We start from the raw sequence: 22628 nt of genomic DNA on the forward strand, positions 1-22628 counted from the left end.
TTAAACACTTATATCCAAATAAGTGTTGAAAACAGCCTCTGGCCTGAAGTTTGTGTTTGTTTGTTTGTTTGTTTTTTAAATCAGATGGACTAGGAGCTCGAGCGCATCCTGGATGGAAAAAAATATATATATTTTTTTATGACTTTGCCACAACCCTCTATTAATTAATCAAGAAAATGTAATCTCAACTTTAGCAGAGGCTATAAAGGACTTTTGAGCACCGTTCTGCATACCTGTGTGGACACATCAGATGGATGTGAGTAAAAATGTGATTGACCAAGTGGCAATGGCGTTAACAGTCAAATAAAGAAATTTACTTAAAGGGGTGCTATTATGGTATTTGGAGTTTTCTGAGCTTTCTAGTGTTACAGTGTTGAATCCTCATCAGAAATGTGAACGGCACTCCGGAGACTGACTTTTTCAACTATTTATCTGGACACCATGTGTGTTTACATATACCTATACACATACACACACACACACACACACACACACACACACACACACACACACACACACACACACACACACACACACACACACACACACACACATATATATATATATATATATATATATATATATATATATATATATATATATATATATATATATATATATATATACACATATACACATATATATATATATATCACAAAAGGCCATTTAATCAAATGCCAGCCATACTGAAAGGCTGTCTCTTGCTGCACACAGCAGTCCCAATTGCGTGTCCAACCACAATCACTGACTGACACCTCAATTACAAGTCTCCAAAACAACCCATGGGACATTTTAAAGGTGACAAATGCAACATTAATATGGACTGCAGCCGATATTAGTGCTGACATTTTTATAACCTGAACAGCCTCCGTAATGTTGCTCCCTGGGAGTTCTGTTATGCATGAATCTCAACATGGGATTAGAGGACTCAAAATCAATATAGTATAACAACCAGAAAACCTACCTCTGAGAAGGTTTACATAAGCTAAATAAATATGCAGTCTCAACTAATGCCTCAGCTTATTGGTCAATAATAACAGTGTGCTTGTCAATGTCATTGGCACTTATCTTTAAGTGCTAACATGTGGGCTGTCTTCTGCAGTGTTTAAAAAGTGAGTCCTTCCAAGGACCTATGCTTGACCCATCAAAACAGTCAGGTTACACAAAGTTATCATTCTCTCCATCCCACTTCAGTGGGATGAAAAAGTGGACCACAGCCCTTTCTAATACACCAGAACTTAACACCATGTGTTGAGTTAATTGTGTACACATCGCAAATCATATCGTCTCAACATTTAACAACATATCAGCACATATTTTACGTTTTTGAAGTTGTTGTTTACATCAAATGGAAATAAAAAATGTATTTTTGCTTCTGCAATGCCCAATCACATGTTTATGACTTACAGCTTTAGCTACACCAGAAGCAGCCAGTCCTGTTTGCTGTGCAGTCACTGGTACACCATGTCGTCTCAGCATTTTTTTAAGACTGGCAAGATGGTTGTGTAGCAACCTTTTTTATTTTATACAAATAAAAAAGAAAAAAAAAAACGGCTCGGGTTTGCTCATTTATCTGTCAAAGTCCTTACGGCTTTGATAACACGCCTGCACAAGTTTCAACCTATTCTGAATTAATTTGCACTGGTAGCTATGTACACTGAATAAACAAGTACAGGAAGAAGATCTGAACTCTAACATGAAAAATGACATTTTCATGCAAATCCTTCATCATATTTTAAGTAATCCTACTAAAAAGAAAAAATAAAATTTAATTTCCTGGATATTAATAATAGGCCTATTAACTGTGGTCCATGGGGAGACTGACTACTTTTTTCACTAGCTTGTACTAAATCTTCCTACTCTAACATAAATAATACATCCACAACTACTTTAAACATGACAGTTAAATACATTTAATGAAGTCTACAAATTGATTGACAGTATTTTTGAGTGGTTAATAGATATTAAATAAAAGCACTGACCAAATAATTTACAGTGTGCATCTGAGGTTTGCAGAACAGCAGCAAACATTTGTGCTTATTGCTCACTGGGAGACCACACGGCATACTTATTATAAAATTAGCAAGTGCAATGACTAAAGATACTGTCTATATAATTAGACAGCTCAAAAGATTCTTTCATTTGATATTCAACTAGCCAAGGCTAAATTATGTAACAACATATGTCTGCATCAGTGACCTTTGTTTTACACTGACGTGTTACACTCCATTAACCATCTGTTAAGCAAGCCAGAGCGGCACAGCAGGACTCCTTCCAGACAAAAGGGCCAAGCTGCTTGGCATGTCTACAATCAATACTGAGGGTTACAGCAGAACAACCGTCTATGTAGCCAAGTTAAAGGGACAACCCACACATGTCTCGCTGCCTTCATGCCTCACTTCTTTTGTCATACTGACAAAAGGGAACATCAGGCCCTCTGCAATTAAAAGGGGCAAACATAACTATATGTGTCATCTTTTACCACAAAGATGCTCCATGAAGTCATACTGAAGGTTCTTGACATCCAGAAGTCTTTTTGTTTTTTGGTTTTTAATTCATGTGATTGAGATGACATATATTCTTGCTGAGGACATGTGTGCTCAAAACACTGCAGATTACTACAATGTGGGGTTATAACATTTAAACAAAGGCAAATTATAATAAACATACAAGCTACCTAATGGACAATTATATTTCTAAGTACACCAACTGTTTTCAATAGTTGTAATGGAAACAGAAATAGTAGAAATAGTGAAAGAAAGCCTCCTAAAAAAAAAGGTAAAAAATAGCTCCTTTTAAAAGATACTGACTCATTTCTGACTCATGATGCTTAATTTTTAATATGCTCCAGATTTATTTGTTCTTTTTTTTCCCAATGCAGCTTCATGCTTTGTTGTGAAGGCTAACCATCCCAGCTTTAGCAAACCACTGCAACAAACCCCGCTCCATCTGCACTGCAACCAGTTAGCCCAAAATGAAATTTCCAACTGTGTACATGTGAAGTTAATGTGCTCACAACATCTTTATCTTCAGCTCAACTCAACCTCCCCGGTGACTGCGACTCCTGAAACAAGACATAGAAGTACCCCTGCTTTGTCTCAGTATTGAGCCAAGATGAAATACTGTGGAACCACTTAGCTATGCACTGATTAAATAGGCCAGTTGTCATTTGTCTTTGCCACCATCTCAAAGCAAGCCATTGGGAGCTGTACTATTAGAACTGCCTCGCCAAGCAGCACGGCCTACAGTTAATATATAATTCCCTTTCAGAATGAATAAAAGCAAAGTCATTCTGACCTCTAAGGAGAAAAGAAGAGGATGATGTGCAAAGTTTTTAATGAACACTAAAAAAAATCTAGTTAATGATCAATACATCTGAATTTTTTCTTTCATCCTTTACATGAAATAAAAAAGTTTAGTATATTCGGGATTTACACAAAGTATTTGAATCATCTGGTACCTTAAACCGTGACCTTAGAGGCAGCCTAACAAGGCTTACAGACATTTATATTGGATTGGCTGACAGAACGAGGAAGACTTTTGCTTCCAGATCTGCTGGGCATCTCCATAACTGCAGCTTGGTTGTATTAAATAGGAAGAAAAATCGCAGGGAGAAGAGGTCCCAGGTGGACGACAGATTCAGCTTCCTGCGTGGATATGAAAATAAATAATCCAACACGATGATGTACAAACTCATTAAAGTGTAATTAATGGTGTTAGCTCAGCATTCTGGCTCTAAGTAACTGCTCAAAAGAGTTGCACACTTCTCACGGGGATCACTTACTTCATGAAAACACACATCGCACACATTATCCTTTCCACAGTACTGGGCAACCACTGCAGAGGGAGAAAGTTGTTTAACTGCTCGGTGGATTCTTTGCACATCTCTGAGATACAACCGGACTGAAAACAAACGTCACAAACAGATAAGAGGGGGAAAAAAATCCTCTGCCTTATGTTGACCATATCTTCTCTGTTTTGATAAGCTGCTTTAGAAAAATGTCTCCAAGCTTGTCAGCTCATTTTCACTTCGTAGACAAAGTTTATACACATTTAAAAAGTAAAATCAAGTAGCTTCCTCTGCATATTAATTGTTATTAGTCATTATTACACCAGATTTGATAATGATAATGTACAGCAAGGAGGGCTGTGATGACAAAGAACAACACTTTTTCCCTTTCTGCATTGACTGTGGTTAAAAACAAGACAAAAATAACATGGGAGATCAAGGCTAGTGTGACTAAGAGAGAATAATTCTGCCATGTTTCACACCAAATAACCCCAGCCAGAGCCAATAAAAGCAGAATTAAAGTCAAGGCGAGTATTTTAAGACATATGGTTAGAATTTCTGTCGTAACCCAGACTGTGTTTTAATTGCAACCATATTTGTTAGCTTTCTGCATTCGTGGGTGTGAGGTGGTTGTCTTGAGTGCAGGGTGGGCCTTTTTGCAAATAACATAAAGACTGCGTCGAGAGGAGACCGTCTCTATTTTCTGCTCTAAATGTGTCAGTCATCGCTAACCTGTTCCAAATGACAGCCCACTGGGGTTGTCGGCCCTGTTGGCCATCATTCTGCCACACACCAGTTTAAAAATATGAATCTCAGCCACGTCACAGTGAAATTTAGAGCTCAGTGTGTGTTCTTGTGTGACCAACTGTCCTCATAGATAAGCTGCCAGTCTGTGATCTGACCTCCAGGAAGAAGCATTTCCTTTTTGGCCAAACCTAAAACTATAGGATGGTGAAAAAGCGTCCGCTGTCCACATACATTTCAGCGTTTCATGTTCTGAGCTGCTAATACAACAGATTGCTTCGAGTTTCACTTCAAAGTGAGACGCATCAGTGAGTGGAAACATTTCTCAAACGAGCTCCATCTGTGTCAAGGTCTCAACAGTTATGTGTGGGTCGAGATAAGTCTCCTTGCTTCGAGTTCCTGGTTTGCTTTCTCTAACTATAACTCTCTGAAGTTGCTCTCAAGGAACAGCAACTTCCTGATGAAACAGAATTAATGAGACAGCATTTGAAATTAGCATCAAAAAAGTATTTCCAGTTAATTCACGACAGAAACCCTGAGAAGAAGCTAAACAACTCTCCCCTGAGGCTGCGGTGAATCACTTTCTGGGTGCCACAACAAAAGCTCGACTCAAGAACTCATGATCTTAATTTACACTCAGCTGGTTGGCATTTATCAAGAGCAGAGGAGTGTAATGAGCTCGAGGTCAAGGAAGATCATGCTTAGTGAACACCTCTGACAAACTCCCCGGCCTTCCTCCTCTGTCATAAAGCCTGGTCTGGACCTCATCTTCCATTTGGAATAAATCACTACAATTTGTGGGAGCGAGAACTTCATAAATGCTTGTTTGGTATGTGAATTTTGGCTAGAATGGCTGAGAGAAATCTCCATCCACAGACAGCTTACAAGACATGCAGAAATAAAGGTAGTTTTTTAAAGCAGGAAGTCAGGCTGATGCCTCAGGGTAATAGCTGTCCTCACAAAACAATGTAAAAAAGCAACAAACAGACTTGTGGCAAGATTTTAAAGATTACAGAGGCATTATGAATCAGAGTTTCTAAAATGTAGTCAGGAAACTCACATATCATCAGACTAGTCCAATGAAGGAAATGGTGTACAATCCCACCCAAATAATAATCCAAGTAATGGATGAAAGAAAAACTAATTGGAAAGTTTAACTAAAAACATGTATAGAAGGATGAGCAAAACATCCTTTCAGTATTACAAGAAATAATAAGTGAAAAAACTGCATCCAGCTTTAGGAATGCAAAATAAACCTGAATGCAAATAGTTGCATTTAGCACAAGTTGGGGCTGATACATCAGAATTTCCCTGGACCATTATTTCTCCCAGACAAATTCATGAAAATATGTACTGTAATATCTGGGATATTATGTAGAAAATGTGGATACAGCTTTCTACATAGAAAATAGTACATCTACACTTTTTGGATATTTAGTAAACGTTATCGTGAACAAGTGTAGGCTCAGCAAAGCCTTACCGTACATAAAGGTGAGTAGCTTATAATTTACTGGTATGTCATTTGACGCATAAGCTGTTCACTGAAGCTGCACACACCACATCATGCTGCAGTTAGTAAAGAAGAGTGACGTATTTCACAGTCACCTCCTTTTAGAGAAAGTTAACGGACTTTCTTCATCTTCCGAACAAGAAGCTGCATTTTTAGCAGCATTTCAAAATTTTTTATGAATGACTCCTTTTTTATTTTACATTTTTATCCTCATCAAAGGCCTCAACATTTTCCAAACTGCATCCTCCTTCTCTATCTCTATGGCAACAGTTGATACCCTGCTCACCTATTGCCAACAGAGGAATGTTCACCCCAGATATGACACGTAAAAAACAACAAAATATAAAACATCCTATGCAGGTTGGCTAAGTCACAATGATATGAACTTCTTTAAATGGTCTGAAATATAATAGATGCTTCAGTTTTAACAACTATTTCAATGTTCGTCATTTTCTGTTGAAAATGATTTTGCTACTGTCATTCGTGCTAAGGCTGCCGTTTTGATGGTTTTAATTTAAACAGAAACTGAAGCTTCGTACTAAATTGCTTGAGCTTTTGTTTATCCATCAATAATGCAACATAAGAGGAGTCAAATCTTCCTTTGCTTTTTGGAGTACTTTATTCTTGAAAAAAAAAAAAAAAAACACTATGAATTAATAGTGTACCAAGCCACTTGAAAAAAGCATTTATGTACCTTTTGTCCTGAGTAATAAAGCCATGTATTATTCAGTGATTAATCTCTCATAGGAGCTTTGTGACTGTTTAACTCCACGGGAAGCGAGAACTTTGTTCTTGCTCGTGAGGCTTTTCGCCCGGTTCGTTTATACTTCATGGGAAGCTTTGTCTGCAACTGACCAGCATTACTGCAGGTGGCGATGTCTGCTTTAATGTGCCATGATCCCTGTTATTACATATTAAACGAGAAACTTTTTCCCCAGCAGGGTGGGTTTTTTACACTGCGTGTGTTTAAATGCCACATGTTGTAAAAATGTTTCATTCTTTCTCACTATCTTTATCAGCTGTTTTATCAAAACAATCAGTCTTACATTCATCAGCAAAAACGCGGAAGCGGCAACTGTCCGCTTCATGCTGTTCCGTTTTAACCACACCCACCTCAAATTTCCAACCAATCACGCAATACTTCTTGGAGTCCCACAGGAAAAAAGTTCTGCCAGCTCGATGTGTAAAGAGCTATCTTTAACCACGTCCGCGAGAACATAATGATGTCATTTGCTTCTCGGGACCTCGATAACAACAAAATAGTTCTCTCTTCTTATCAAGGATGTAGCAAGCTTTAGTCTCACTGGGTGCAGTTACATGATGTTTTTTAATTCGGAATTAATCATTCGGAATTAAATAATTCGGAATTAACATATTCTCCTACGAGTTTACAGGACAAATAATAATTCTGAAAGAAGGTTTACATGAAACACGTCCTTACTTAATTCTTCTTTATAGCAGCGGGTTGGGAAAGGGTTCTGATTGGACAGAAGGTGCACGTGACGTATGACATATACCGGAAATAAACAAAGTTCACTCCCTGCTTCTCGTCTCTTCAGTCATAACTTGTAAAAACTACATAATAAGTACCAGTTTCACCGCTATTTTTATTATCATTTTAAAGTACCAGCTCCACATAAGCATACTACTTTTTTCAGCAACTGAAAAGGAGAAGAAAGACAGACCACCAAACACGGGAGGCAAAACAATGCGTGTCATCGGGACAGGACAAGGTAACGAGCATGCGCGGAACGACTGGAATTAACTTAGAGCAGAATTAAGGTTTACATGACAGAGGAATTAAATAGTACGTAATTAAAATGCAAATAAACCAGATGATTACATTGGAATTAAGTTTAATTCCGAATAGAAATTTGCATTAGAAATTAAGTGTTTACATGGTTGTTTTTCATCAGTTTAAAGAGGAAATAACTTTTATACGGAAATAAACAGGAATCAAAACTTCCATGTAAACGTAGCGAGTGTAAACTTATAGCAAATGAAGACGCAGAAAAACAAACAGTGGAAGTCAGAAGACTCAGTAAAATCAGAACAAATGAAGGATATCATTTAGATAATCCATTTCTAATTAAATTACAAAATTTCCCATTCTAAGGTCTAATGTTACCTTCAGTAATGGTAAATTACAACACTCTCTGAGTAAAGGAGGGAGGAGGCTGTGAGATTATTTCATGATGGAGCGCGGCACCTGGCCTTACCCTGTAAGGGCATTTTGAGTCCTCACTGACCCAAAAAATCACAGGTTTACAGAAAAAAAAAAAAAAGATTTTACTTATAGTTTTGGTCGTTTTCACCACTAGTTAGTAATACTGTTATTTACAACTCAAAAAACACATTTTTGGATGCACTAAAAAGGCTATAGTTTGAATTCAGTAGTCTGTCGGCTGAAGGAATGAGGACATGGAGAAAGGATGTTTTACTTAAGAAAGCTGCAAGTGCCTGATTATAGTAATGGCTTTTTTACCTGACTCCCAGAGAGAAGTCAAATTTCCTTGTTAGACTCTAATTACCATTGAGCAGAGCCTGACAGTGTTGATCAAGCTGTTACTATGTTTAATAGAGCATCTATAAATCCAAGAAATAAATCTTCATATGCTTTGTGCATCCATCAATCTCTGATCCGAGGTTAGGAAGCAGAGAAGCCTAAATTTCCCTCTGCCAGGCTACTTTTTCCAGCTCATCCAGGATATCCAAAAGGCATTTCGGGCCAGCAGAGAAATGTAGTTTCTTCAACGTGTTCCATTGTTTTTCCTCAAAAGGAAGGAGGCAGCCGCAACAGATTCAAAACCTACTTCATCTGCTTGATGACTGAGCTTTTCATCCAAACTGTAAGGGAGAACCCAGGAACCCTGCAGGGGAAACTCACTGTGCCCACTTCTCATAGCTTGTGGCTGTAGGTGAGGGTAGGAATGTTGACTGACCAGTAAATCAAGCGCTTCACCGCAACAGCCCAATACGTAACCCAGATAACTGTGGACGCCACACCGATCCCACTCCATTCTTCCCACACTCATCAAGAAAACCCAGAGATACTTGAACTACTACTTGATCTTCTGGTTTTCATCACTGGTAAAATATGCTAATGATTCTGTCACCGTTTTCCTTCAATTTCTTATTTTAAGTAAAGTCAATCTTTAATGTTCAAACAGAACAATATTTGGATAATCCATAATGGAAATAAATTTGTAGACTTCTATTTAGACTCAGTTTCATAGATCCTAGTAAGGAACTCATTTGTTACTTTCCAGTTCAAGTTTATTCTCAATTACTCTTAAATGATCTATTATTATTGTTATTATTATTTTTAATATTAACATTATTATTATCATTATTAATATTTATAATAATATATTATGGATTTATTTTTCAGTGTTGCTTAATGTGATTAAGGTGGCTCCTTTGAAAAGTGTTCTTTCTGAAAACACTGTTATTCACGTTTAAACAGAACCATTTATAATTGCTTCAGTACTCTACATAAGCAAACCAGCACAGAAACTTTTCCCACGTGCACTGAAAGCACCACTGGGGCTATTATGAGCGCAGTTTAATAGCAAGACAAAAGTTTTGCTGAAAATAAATAGATGCAGAGTGAGAACAGAGAGCGTAAGAGCTCTCACATAGCGCTCATTAGTGATACTTGGTCAACACACGAAGTATTAAAATTGAAATAGCTGTACACCCCACCAATCCTCTGCAGCCGTCATGTGGCGGCTGCTTCTCTTTCAACTAATGACTCATCTGTTCTTACATTCGGTGAACCCTGTGAGAATTTTCTCCACGATTTTTAAAGGAATCCCGCTTGTAATTTATTTTGGAATGGAGAGGAAATCTTTAGAATCACAGACACTGCCACACACACACACACACACAACATGCGCTGCCATGGTATGAACTAGACTGAAGTCACCAGCGCTCATTTGAAACATGTAAAACGCAAGCATTAAAAATAACAATCCACTGCAATGAAAGAAAATTTTTACTGGAAAACTGGGCTAAAAAAAAACTAGAGAAACAGATGTTCCAGGGATCCCCAGAAACATCTGCATTTGTTTAAATGTTTAACTGTGTCTGAATTAGTCTAATATTTAACACCAGCCCTGATGAATCTATCAAAATGCACTGAACTGTCTGCCAGAGGGGTTCATAACAGTGTTCCTACAAACAATCCTGCACACTTCCAGTTGATATTAAAAAAGAAACCCTTATGAGTAAAAACAATATGTATGAAATGTATTGTAAAGTGAAAAACAAGTCCTGGAAATAAAACAGCTGAAGCGAAGCGCCTTCATCATTCTAAACGTGTGGCAAAGATACGTATAAAACCAGAGGTGTAAAGTAAGTTAGTTAATGTACTATGAATCAGTAACGATCATACACGCTTCTGCTTCATTAGATTTAAGAGGAGAATGCAGTTTCTACTCCATCAGTTTTATTTGACAGTTTTGTTTCCTATTTACAAGTGTTTCTTGTTCCCCAATCTTTTTTTTTTTTTTTTTTTTTAAATCCGCTTCTGCCGTTATTCTCAGCTTCTGGCTACAATCCCAAACCTGATTTCCATAATCTGTCATCAGATACCTGTCACCAAATAACTTTTCAACAGCTGTTAAAATGATCCAATATCTCAACAAAAGTGAAAAATTAAGGGGAAAAGTGCCAAATATTACAACTGATTTATGTATTGCAAGTATGTTATTTCCTTTTTCCTCTTTGATTTATTGTGTCATGGCCTGTCAGATTTCTCCGCTGTCCATATAAAACTGTTATATTCCTCCCCATCGATGGCAACTGCTGCTCAAAGAGGCCTTTTGTGCTTCTCACAAAGTTAAATTCCCTTTTGGTTGTGACTTGATGATGTGTACATAAAACTGATAGCATCATGAAGTACTATCCAAGTCTGATCAGCCACAACGGTAATAAAATGAAATAAACATTTCAACAACAATAGGGCCCGATCTATACTTTGTAAAGCTCGGACCCTAATAAAAAATTCAACATTAATCCCGGAGATAAACTTTAATTAGGACATGATGCTTCCCCAATAATCGAATGAGGCAATGCTTTTAAAATGCTTTAACTAGATTTAACACAAGAATTAAGGAAATTTATGTTTGCCTGATTAATTTCCTCTAATAACACAGATTGGTGCTGTATCACATAGTTGGACAGCCTGATTTCTTCCCTTTACAACAGGGTATGAAATTAAAAGGATTGTGCATTCATGGCATGAGCAACACAGCTGAATGGGTGGATAGCATCCCTGAAAAATGTGCCAAAACCCCCTGTGATAGTCTCCTGTTGCTATTCAGTCTTGTTTTGAGATCCAGGTGCTTCCAGGGGTGTGCCACCTAGTGAGTCCTCAAGGCCTGCCATGAGTCCTTACTGAGGAACGGGATGCCATCCCAGAGGAAAGTGTAACCAGGCGCGTGACCAGCATGAGAAGTGATGAAGTTGTGTCTGGATCTTCCACTTGCTAGTGGGATCCATAACAGTGTAAAATGAATTAGATAAACATTTCCAATGCGTGCTGAATTTTTCCCTAATCACTGTGGGAGACAACAATCTTCTATTCGATTCAGAGCCAAGACCGGACACAAAAAGGATATTATTGCTGGGAATTTTGGCACTTTTGGGGGGAAAACAGCCCCCATATTTACTGGTTTTCCTCAATCTGCAAAAGCAATCCCTATATGCATTGCTTACCTCCCTGTAAAAGGAACTAATCTGCATTTCAAACAAGCTAAATAAAACTAAATGGTATCCCTAAACGATTGCCCTAAATCACCCTAAATAAGTGCTATCATTGCCTATGCTTTTCTAAAGAAACCTGCTGAACAAATTGTGGCCTTTTTGTTTGTTTGTTGTTTTTTTTTTGTTTGTTTGTTTTGTTTTTTAGTGGAGCACTTCAGCATAACTTGAACTGAAGCACCAGACATTCTTTGGGATATTTTGTTGTTTCCTTTGAAGGAGAAAGTGGAAGCTAAACAAGAAAAGGGCTTTCGGGACACTTTTCAAAACACTGACAGTAAATGACCAACAAATAAAGATGACGCTGGGGAAAACAAACAAACAAACCAGACAGGTAGCAGTCAGCCTTTGCCTTTAACTGGTTAGTTTGTAACGCAGGCCCAACAACACAGGAAACAGCGCTGCGAACTAGGCGCGCCTCAAACAATTCCCAATCCACACACTCAGTCCTCCTCTTCCTCACAAAGGCAGACACACAATCCTTGTTTAACATTCCATGTAAATTAGCGGGCAAATTCTCAACTCATATGATTTGCATTCCTCCACTTAAGGCAAATGTACCCTGTATATCCCGTAAGAGCCATTTAGCAGGTCGCTTTCTAATCACAAATCTTCCCTAACTTGTGCAATCTGAGAGCAGAGAGCTAGGACGAGCTAGCGATGGAGCGTGTAAGTTTTCTTTACGTACCAACTCCATACTTTTCCTTCTTCGTCGGCACCCAGCGAGACATTATCACCGCCGAGGCTTCCCCGAGTTGTCCTTTTAGTTTGTTGGAAGAACTCCAGAAGTGACTTCTTTGTAATAATGTGGACTTTTTTTTTCAGTTTTCTCTGAGCTTTGAGGAGCTGCTCCGAGCAGCCATTTTCCACCAGTGACAGGACGCTCCGCAAGGGGGAGGAAGGGAACACAACTTTTTCACCATGTAGGCGTTCATGCTGGAGGCATTCTGCTAAACTTGCCCACCAGCCAGAACTGTAACATGACTAAAGGGTTTCAGTGGATGATTGTTTAACTCTTAGTTGCCATATTAATCTGGCAATATAATGTCATGGCAGAGGCGCCATATGGGGGGGAAGTTAGGGAGATTCTAAGGGCCCCACGACTTGATAGGGGCTCAAAAAGAAAATATATAGCAGTAATATAAACTGATAAATCATTTATATTTAAAAACAAAACAAAAAAACAAAAACCTAGTTAGATGTATCTACTGTGATTTAACCCATTATAGGGCACTTGAAGAAATACATTGAAATTAGACATTTTAACCTAAAACTGTCCTCCTGGTATGTACCAAGACTTCCATTCTATTGTTACATTAACAAATAAAAACGTAGTTTCAAGCTGAATATGAAAGAAAATAAAGTGTTAAAAAAATAGTCACTTGCCCCAAAAAAAGATTAAATACAGCCCTAGATCTTTATTATTCCCGTGAAAAGTTTTTTTTTTTTTGATCAGCTTGAAGTAATTGAAGCAAAAACAAAAATGTGTCATGGTGTAGTTGAGTTGCCATTCATCACAGTTGAAAAGACGCAGTTAGTTTGCCCTTTTTTCCATGAAGTTTATTAAAACTGTTAGGTTGCTGCAAAATTAAAGTGGATATTCATAAGGTTTTGTGCCGCATAAGTGTTGAATATTTAACAGCTATCCCACAAAAAGATGATAAACCAAAGTTTGCAGTTGTTAAGTTGAAGAAAAGCTGTCTAAAATAATCAAAGACATACATTAATCAAATGAAGGAAGGGAGAAAATGAAAATCAGTTTCATTTGTGGTGTAACTACAGTCTAGTCAAAAGAAAAATGTTCATCATCTGATTAGTTCAACCTTTCGCTCCTATCATGTGATAATGAAACTATCTGGTTATTCTGGATCCAGTGGTTCCTCAAACCTGCAGATGCTGAAGGAAAGGCGTCATGCATGTGGTGCATATGTTTCAATCCTGTCATTTCAACTAACCTTGTTTGCACAGCTGATTGTTAATATAAAAGTAAGAGGCAAGTGGATCAATAATGAAACATCAATATCTCGGATACTAAACATTTATTTCCAAGAATTCATTTAGATGTTAAAGTAAATATGTTGTTTACTATTTTCAGGAACACAATGAGAAGCCGCCATACTACCAGGAAATTGTCATCTAAATGATAGCCATTTCATATGTGATGTGTTATGTAGGTAAACACAGTGAGATCATAAACCAACACCATCAACCTTATTAAAACAAATAAATAAAACAATCATAAAAAAGAATAAGATTTTTTATAAAAGAATCGGTATCGGATCAGTATCATCAGTATCAGCCTGAATTTGACTGGATCAGAAAGGAAATCCATGTTTTTGTACGTCACCACTTTCTCATCCCATGACCCCATGCCCTTTCTTATGTCTGGCACCTCCTTTGCCTGTCCTGTTGGAGTTTTGCCAGCAGAGGGGGCTGCCTATTTCAAACCTGTGCTCAAAAGTTACTGAGTTTTCATTTTTCTTTCTTTCCATCTAATATATGTTGGTACATTTGTAAGTTATCTCCCAGGCACAGCAGAACACAAGAAGCAATGGGATACCAGATGTTTAATTCTGATTCTGCACGTGGTTCCTTTGGCTGACAAGGCTTGTTTGAATCAAAAGAGGTCATTGCAAATATCTACAGCGTTTTTTATGTAAGTCTCTAAAAAGCATATTCAGAAAATGTAATTGTTCCAACTGATGCTAAAGTTGCTTTGAAAGGCATAAGGAGACTGTGGGTCCCCAGAGAAACATTGACATTCATTAAATATCAAAGCAAGTGTCTTTTTTTTTTTTTTTTTTTTTAAATTCTTTTGAAATAAGTTCACAGAACTGTGTTAAGCTGATTTTTTTTGTTAGAATCTGCGATAGGAAATCTTCCTTCCAGCTTGAAGCAATTCCTCTGTCTTGTAAATATTTTTCTCTTATGCATTGTGGGACATCATGTGGGTCACAGTTACTTATCCAAGAGGACACTGGTCCATTTTAAAACTGTCTTGCCAGAGTCACACGGTTTGCATAGGAGGCTTGAGGATAGCAGTGCTCATCATCAGCCACCAACCACGAGATCACAGGGAGGAGAAGAAACGGGGAGGGGTAACTCAAGAGAGAAAATTTCCAACACAGTAAGTGAGTCATGGAATAACATGGATAATCTGCTCATTAGTGATGCTTATTCATTTGTAAGGACGCTTGAATGTCAGGAAGTTTGATTCGCTGTTTTAAACTTTGTACTTGCTTAAACTCAGAATGAGATGGTTTGGTAATTAATGGTAAATGCTAACAGCAATCTTTGTTTAAATGGTCTTGTTATGTCAAGCAGATCATCAACAACAACTGTTTTTTTTTCTCTCGCTCTTAGCCTGCTCTTTTCTCATTCTCCCTTCCTTTCAGTATTGGATGTTCAGCTCTTGTACTCAGTAACTCTTTTGTTCGCCAAGCATCCCTCTCGTTGCTACATGCCTGACTGGAGACGGTACCCACCAGCACCTACTTTATATCAAGACAGAGAGGGTTTAATTACAAAGTTCTACAAACTGAGGAAAGCTGGAGTCAAGAAAAAAGGAATGGTTCATCAGTAACTGGTAAGTATCAGCAGCACAACGTCATAAAAGCAGGAAAATCGTGGTGTGTTTAATGATCAGTAATCATTTTTATCCATTTCTCACCTTGAACTGTGTCTGATACCTTCTCAAAACAGACAAAGACAAAGAAGACATCAACTTTTATTCTATATTATCACTTTTTTGCCATGGATTTCTGGACCGATTCGTATGGCCAATTAATACCTTTCCTGTAAAGGGGCTTTGTCATCTGCTGAAACCTTACACCTTTGGCTGGTTATCTGAGATCCGAGGGGATGACGCTCCGCAGGCCAGCTGCACACCGAAGGGGAGCTCCAGGATGGAGGAGATCAGGAGATGAGTCCCACTGGGAGAGTTTGATGTCAGAGAGGGAGCTTTCACCTGCTGCCTCTCACCCCAGGCGAGCACCTCGACCTCAGAGTGCCATTGAAGGAGGCCAGCTGGACAACTGGCTTGAGCACCTACAGACAATGCAAAGCAAAGTCAGAGCCCCAGTTCGTGATCCATCTTTCAATGATCGGACAACATCCATGCCCGTTCTTGACAAAGAGCCAAGCCGATATGCCTGGAGACAGATCGGCTCTCCCTCGTTTAGCAGGGACTCGTCTCCATGTGGGAGTTCAAGCCTTTGCGAGAGTTCACAGGACAGCCAGGAGTCTCTCCAAACTGGGCTTTATTCCCCTCCAGAACGCAGGGGAGTTTGGGAGAGAGCTTATATTGCGCAGGCTCCAAGAAAGGAACAAACTCAACTCAGTCATCTTGCGTCAGTCAAACTTGGATGGCTGCCAATTCAGAGAAGAGTGATGATGGTGGCGGATGCTGGTTGCCAAAACCAGGTTGCGGACCACTCTGCTAGCCAAGTAAGACACGCAAGAACTAACTCTGGCAAACCTTAAATTTCTCTGACTTGCAGTGAGCTGTATAGCTTTTTGTACTTGTAAAACATCTGTAGAGTTAAAAACTCAACACCTAAATCAAAAGAGCTGTTCGTTAAAAATGACACTGCTCCTTAACAATCTGAAATCTGTTTTTTTCCATTTAATGCCATCACCATGAAACACATTTGCATAAGGCCGATCAAGGGACTAGTTTAGCACACCACTAACAAATTATGAGCAGCTGCCTGCTGTCATTTTTGACCAATCAACTATCTAATCAATGCTGCTTAGAAGGGTTGCTTTAAAGAGACGGGAGTTTATCAGACAGAAGGTAACAAGAGGTGCTAAAGCAATGGCCGGCTTGACAACAAGAATGGGTTTTGATGTTAGCATTACAAATGAACCCTCTAACATCAGGCCACAAAATAAACTCTGTGAACATGTAAATAGGACTAATATAGACTTTTCTTAGCAACAAGGGACCTTTTTAGTTTAAATTTAAGTGATGTGTGAAAGTGACAGCGCATACATTTACATCCTTCAGGTTATGATTGATTGACTGTTTGATTTAAACGACTGCTTTTGTCACATTCAGTCGCACTTTTATGCACTATTTAAAGTCCTGGGTTGTTAGTACAAACTTAGCCATCTGCTTATAATGCTTATATCTCTCAAAGAGAATATTTTCAGTGACTCTGCATAACTTCATGCTTGCCCCCCCCCCCCCCCCCCCCCCCCCAAAAAAAAAAAGAAAGATCCAGCTGATTTGTTGCATATCATGGGACTCAGTCCTTGGCTCCCTCCTTCTGGTCTTTTGTTATAACATAACTCTTCACTAAATTATCAACAGACTATTATGTCTGTTACTATTATCATGTTAATGACACTCAACTGTACAAGATGAAAGATAATAATTAAATAATACTCTGTTTACTAGGAATAATATTTGATTCTGCACTTAGATTTAATGGTCATGTCTAATATAGGTTTTTTGTTTGTTTTGTTTTGTTTGTTTGTTTTAGCTTCAGATTAGAAAAGCATCTGGCACTTTCTTTTAGTTGATGGCTTGCTAAAGTGCATTGTTGGCTTTAAATCTGCAAAACACCATACTCAGGGATCAGTCTGGTCTCTCTCCATCATCTCCAGCTGATTCAAAACAGTGCAACAAGGCTCTTCACTGGGTCAAAACAGTGTGAGGACGTCGCTGCTAAGCTTATCTCCCTCCACTGACCACCTGTCAAATGTAGTGCTGATTTTAAAATCTCACTGTTCACAATTAAAGCTACTAATGACTTTGCTGCAGAGCACATTGCAGATTCTGTGTCCTGTTATTTGGTTTTATAACCATTGAGATATGCAGATAGATCCTTATTAGCAATTCCCACATAGCAGTTTGTGATAATAGGAGTTCGGGCCTTTTTTTCCCCTTTAGAACAGCCATTTTATGGAGCTCCTCTGACCTTCAGATCTCTCTTTAAAATGTTCCTCTTTGAAAAAAAAACATTTTTAAGAAACATTTGGAAACGTCTGATACATTTATGCCACTGGTTATTATTGATCTTACCAGGTTTTGTAGTAATTTGTAAGATTTTTTAAAAAGCAAAGTGGGATAAAAATAGTTATTTAAAGTCATTATGAGCTACCCAGTTAATCTAGGTTGCTTGAGCACCCTCCCTTATCCTGGAGAAATGTATTCAAAGAGTAGCAATCTTTTCAGGCTTTTGCAAAGACTTTCCACTAATTTAACCTGGATTTGTCAGTGACATCCCCACAGGTTACGTGACAACGATTCTTACATGTTAGTGAGGCATTTGTAAGCTCTACAAGTCTGAAGTTAAGTGTTGTGTAATGGAGGTGATGGTGCTCTGCGCCTGACAAGACAGAGTAACACACAAAGAGTGCCACAAAGAGCCATTTGTAGTCAAGTCTCTGTTACCCAGGGAGAAGGCAGAGCTCCGGCATCCTTTGAAAACAGCTTACTCTGCAGGAACGCCACGCATTCTTGAAAGGTTTACGACTAATTTGGAGCTGTACAGGCAAAGATTGAGCTTTGTGCCCAGAGAGGATGCAAGTCAATGTACAAAGATAATTCAATGGGAGCACTGTATTACCCAGTGAACTGATAATATGGCTCAAAATCAATAAGTTGCTGTGCTGTACCAGATATTTGGCTGAATTGATGCACAATACGCATCCCTTCCCTTGGGACTTCTCACTTAACATTAAAAAAAGAGTCAGCTTTCCTCCACCCAGTAACTTACATGATAATATTGCTTAACTTGTTAAGGTAATGTTACTCAAGAGTATAAAGGTTTATAAGTAAAATGTCAAACTTTTTTTTGACTGATGGTGACGTTGTTGAACAGAAAAATAATCTGCCAACTTTTTAGGATCATGTTAACACCGTCCAAAATGACTTTTATCATTTGTTGTTTCCTTGGCAGATGAAACTAAAACAGCCCATAACTCCAGCATTCCAGAGGAATCAAGCGACACCCTGGGGTCAGGGTAAGTATGTAGTTTGCGATAGCACAAATACTTGTTTCTTTTCTGATTTCAGCTATTTTAAATTTGAGCTGCGATATACTGAATGTGGCACCAGCAAAGGAGGAATGAAACTCCCTTCAAGACTTGCTTGCCACACATGTTTGTGAGCTCGAGTCAGCTCCTTGCAACAGTGTTTTCCATGTCCTCTGTCAAATGCTTCCCACTGACTGAATATGTGACCAGTTCAAAGAAAATTCCCCAAAACAAAGTCATTTTCAAGCACAACTGGTCCTGAGTGCTTTCCCGTGTATTCTGGCAGCATAGCAGGGAAAGGAAATGGGTGCGATTAGGCCTGAAAAACTGACAAAAAAAAAAGTGGTGGGGTGGGGATGGAGGGAAGAAGCAAAAAGATAAGGGAGAAGAGATGCAAACTGATTGAGGAAGGAGCCGTGTTAATCTTTGAACATGGCAGCCCCACACTACGGATTTCATCTGAAGCTTGATCTTTCAACCTTGTCCTTGTTTACGCATTGATTATCCCAGCAAGGCTCAGGCTGCTTATAAAAATCAAAGCTATCAATCTATATGGCAGAAGAGAAGTTGCAGCGCAGTTTTAGCATTCAGAAACCTAACTTACATTGTACACATTGCCAGTTAAAAGTGCCACAAGCAAATTATGCTGACATGATAATACGTTTAAACATGCCAATATGGTGTCCCTAGTATCTGTGTCTTTGCTTTCAGTCAAACAGGCACGTTCATGTTTGAACTTGTGTCACAGTGCATAAGAATCATAGCATGCATCAGCAATGACCGAAATAGGAGCAACAAGTTGGTGGAAGTTGAACATCAAAAAGCCAAACTCTTTGCTTAAGTTGTTTGCTGGTTGCTGTTGCTCAGCTGTCAGCAAATCCACAATCCTATAAGCAAAACTTTATTCAATTCAGTTGTATCAACATTGTTGATACGGCTTGTTTTTTTTTTTTTGTTCTGTTTCTTTTTGTCAACCTTTGCAGCAGTCATTTTAATCAAACTCAAGGTATTGTTGCAGAGACGTGTAAACCTCTCCCTTAATAAAAGTCACGTTTGGCAAAAGTAAAATGACCTGATGTTAATTAGAAGATGATAATAAAATTTTAAATTCTGCTTCAAATTTCTTCATGTTTAAAAAGGGTGACCCGTTTTCACCCTGCTCACACAAACTGTTTAGATTAAACACATGGCAGTGACAAAATAATTGGAGGCTGAGGATTTTAGAGAGAATTGTTCACAGGGTCTTGTATCTTTATTGTCATCTGAGGCTGATAATTCAGAGAACTGTGATATCAGCTTAGCATGTGGAGGCAACAAAGTGAGCTATTCTTATGGAGGAGATGGAGGCAAAAGTACAGAAGGACCCTTTAAAGTGAATGAAATGAGTCATAGAGTGATAGCTGCATGTGGATTAAAGTATCAATAGTGCCAAGGTCACTTGTCAAACCTCTCAAAAAACTTGTTTTTTTTACTGTTTTCTAGCTGTAATCAGGCTTGCAAAGTGGTGCAATTTTCACCTTGTCTCTCATTTTCTCCCTTTAAATGGAAAGCACTGTGGATAATCCTTACAGCACTCAAGGGTTATCCCAAAATGAGAGCCTGTCGCTATGGTAACAGCAGCAGGTGGAAATGCAGCCAAGCAAGCAGACAGGGTGGCAATAGAGTATCAGTCAGGGCTGAGTGACAGACCAATCCGGTTGCTACGTCTCCTGAGGAAGCTGAAAAGTGACTTCAGGGTGGTGCTAGATTCACTTTACAGCGCCAAAGTCAACTATTGACAGTGTCAACATTTCCATACAGTCAATCGTTGTATGTGTATGTTTGGTTAAAGACAGGAAGAGAGAACTTGTCTTGTGAGAAATGCATTTGTTTTGCCTTGATACAAAGATGGAGAAGTGGAGAGAAGTCACACTAGTCCGAGTGCTTTGGGCGTGAAGACGTGGCAGATACCTGATCAACGCTCTCCTGTCATCAAAAAGGTAACTAACAAGTGCTTTTTAGCCATGAACACTTTGAGAGCCTGAGGACAACATTACTAACGTTTGGTAATAATGTCAGTGGATCAGTGATTGTTGGTAAGTGCATAATACTCTTGTTTGGATGATGAAGTTGAATTACCTCTTCAAATCCCAGTGAAAGTGGTATCTTCAGTTCCTAATGCGAGAAGTTTATTCTTTTAGCGCTGGCTTGGTAGGACACAAATCAGGGTCTTATACTATGTATCGACATTGAGTTCTTCTTAACTGAATATTTTTAAATGTAGGAATAAATAAATAGCTGACGTGTATGTCTCTGTGTTGTTGAAAACAAATTAAACTGAGCACCTAGAATAGCTACTGAGTACAGATAAATGTGTTCAGTTGAAGATCTAGAGGATCCACTTATGTGTATTTCTCCATTAATCGCATTTTCTTTATAGTTGTGTACTTGAGGAAAAATAGATCATTGTGTCAGATCTAAAATGAAGTGAGACTTGAAGATGAACTGAGGAAAGTGTAGAAAGTGAGAGGGCAGGAGACAGGAAGTATAAATAGAAGCAAATAGCAAAACGAGGGAAGAGTAGATGTAGGACAAAGACAAGAGGACATGAGAGAGAGGCAGTGGTTTGTATGAAGCACATGTCACTTCCATTTAAGATCAGTTTTAGTCTTTATTTTGGTCTCTTTAGATGTAAGAGTGATAGCACAATCTGTTTATTGCTGTGTATGTTTCACTTCTGTACCTGCTGCAAGCGAAGGCCGTTTCACAATGAAGTCATAACAACAAATCTGTTGAGTCAGTGTTTGTGTAATCTGGTGCTTTAGTATCGAAAATACAGGATTTTAATGTCTTTTTTCTTGCAATAAAAAAAACTACAAGTTGACTCTTGTTAGTAATAAAAACTACATGATTGTAAGTAGTCAACGGATGTTTCATTTATCCAGTTTACTTGACATCAAAAAGACATGGGCTGGTCCTAAATATAAAACTCTTGAGCTTAAAGTGGGTTCCACTCCAGCCCTGTATCCAGCTAAAGATAGAGCTTATGCTAACAACAAAGGAACAAAGCAAACAAACTGAAAAAAATATCTATGTTTAAAACATAGAAATAGCATAAGTCTGTACTTTTGCATCATAGATGATAATGGAGGGGAGAAAAGGAAGAAAGAGGCCAATTTTTAAGACTACTGCAGTCAAATGATGCAACTGTCAGTAAAAGATGCTGAGTCCATACACCAAGTTTTGCGTTTTTATTTGTCCATGAGACTGTAAGTTAGACATGTCTTCTTCTGCTGTTGTGTCGCTTCACTGTTGAATATGACTGACTTCAGCCACCGGTTATGGGTTTTACACATTTTAAATCCATTTGATAACACATGTAAGGCTTTATTTGAAGGCTGTTTATGCCAACTGTTGGTTGAAAGTGAAGAACATGTTAAAAGTGAAGAACGTGGCTTATCTAACATTTTATAGACAATTCAGTTTGGTGGATCATTATTGCTTTTTAAACCTGTCTTGACTGAAAGACTGCCGGTCTATTTAACTTCATAAAACTTCAAACTCCAGCTCCAACTCATTGGTCCTGCTGTATTTATTACATAGACACTACAATTTGACAGGTTCTTTTAAGTTTGAGGTCCTCTGTGTAATTTTATTTATTTATATTTTAGTTATTTTTTCATTATTTCATTTTTTTTTTTTAGATTATTTATTGGTTTTTACCTGTTTATTGGGATTGATTTTAAATGTATTACTTTGTATTTACTGATATTTTAGTATTGTAACATTGTTTTTGTTTTATTCTATGCAGGACTTTGGAAACTGTTTACGTTTATAAAATGTGCTACATAATTA

At 38.2% G+C, this 22628-nt stretch overlaps 1 protein-coding gene across 2 annotated transcripts in view; it reads right to left on the minus strand.

Moving 5' to 3' along the window:
• dock1 (dedicator of cytokinesis 1) overlaps positions 1-12625 on the minus strand; it is a 228474-nt gene extending 215849 nt beyond the window's left edge. For both annotated transcript variants that reach the window (XM_079260765.1, XM_079260764.1), the window contains exon 1: positions 12499-12625. In XM_079260765.1, coding sequence (XP_079116891.1) covers positions 12499-12541 — 43 coding nt within the window. In that variant the 5' untranslated portion in view covers positions 12542-12625. The remainder of the gene's footprint in view (positions 1-12498) is intronic.
• Positions 12626-22628: the final 10003 nt, after the last annotated feature.

The sequence above is a fragment of the Telmatherina bonti genome (genome assembly GCF_933228915.1).
Source record: "Telmatherina bonti genome assembly, chromosome: 21".
Lineage (NCBI taxonomy): Eukaryota > Metazoa > Chordata > Actinopteri > Atheriniformes > Telmatherinidae > Telmatherina > Telmatherina bonti.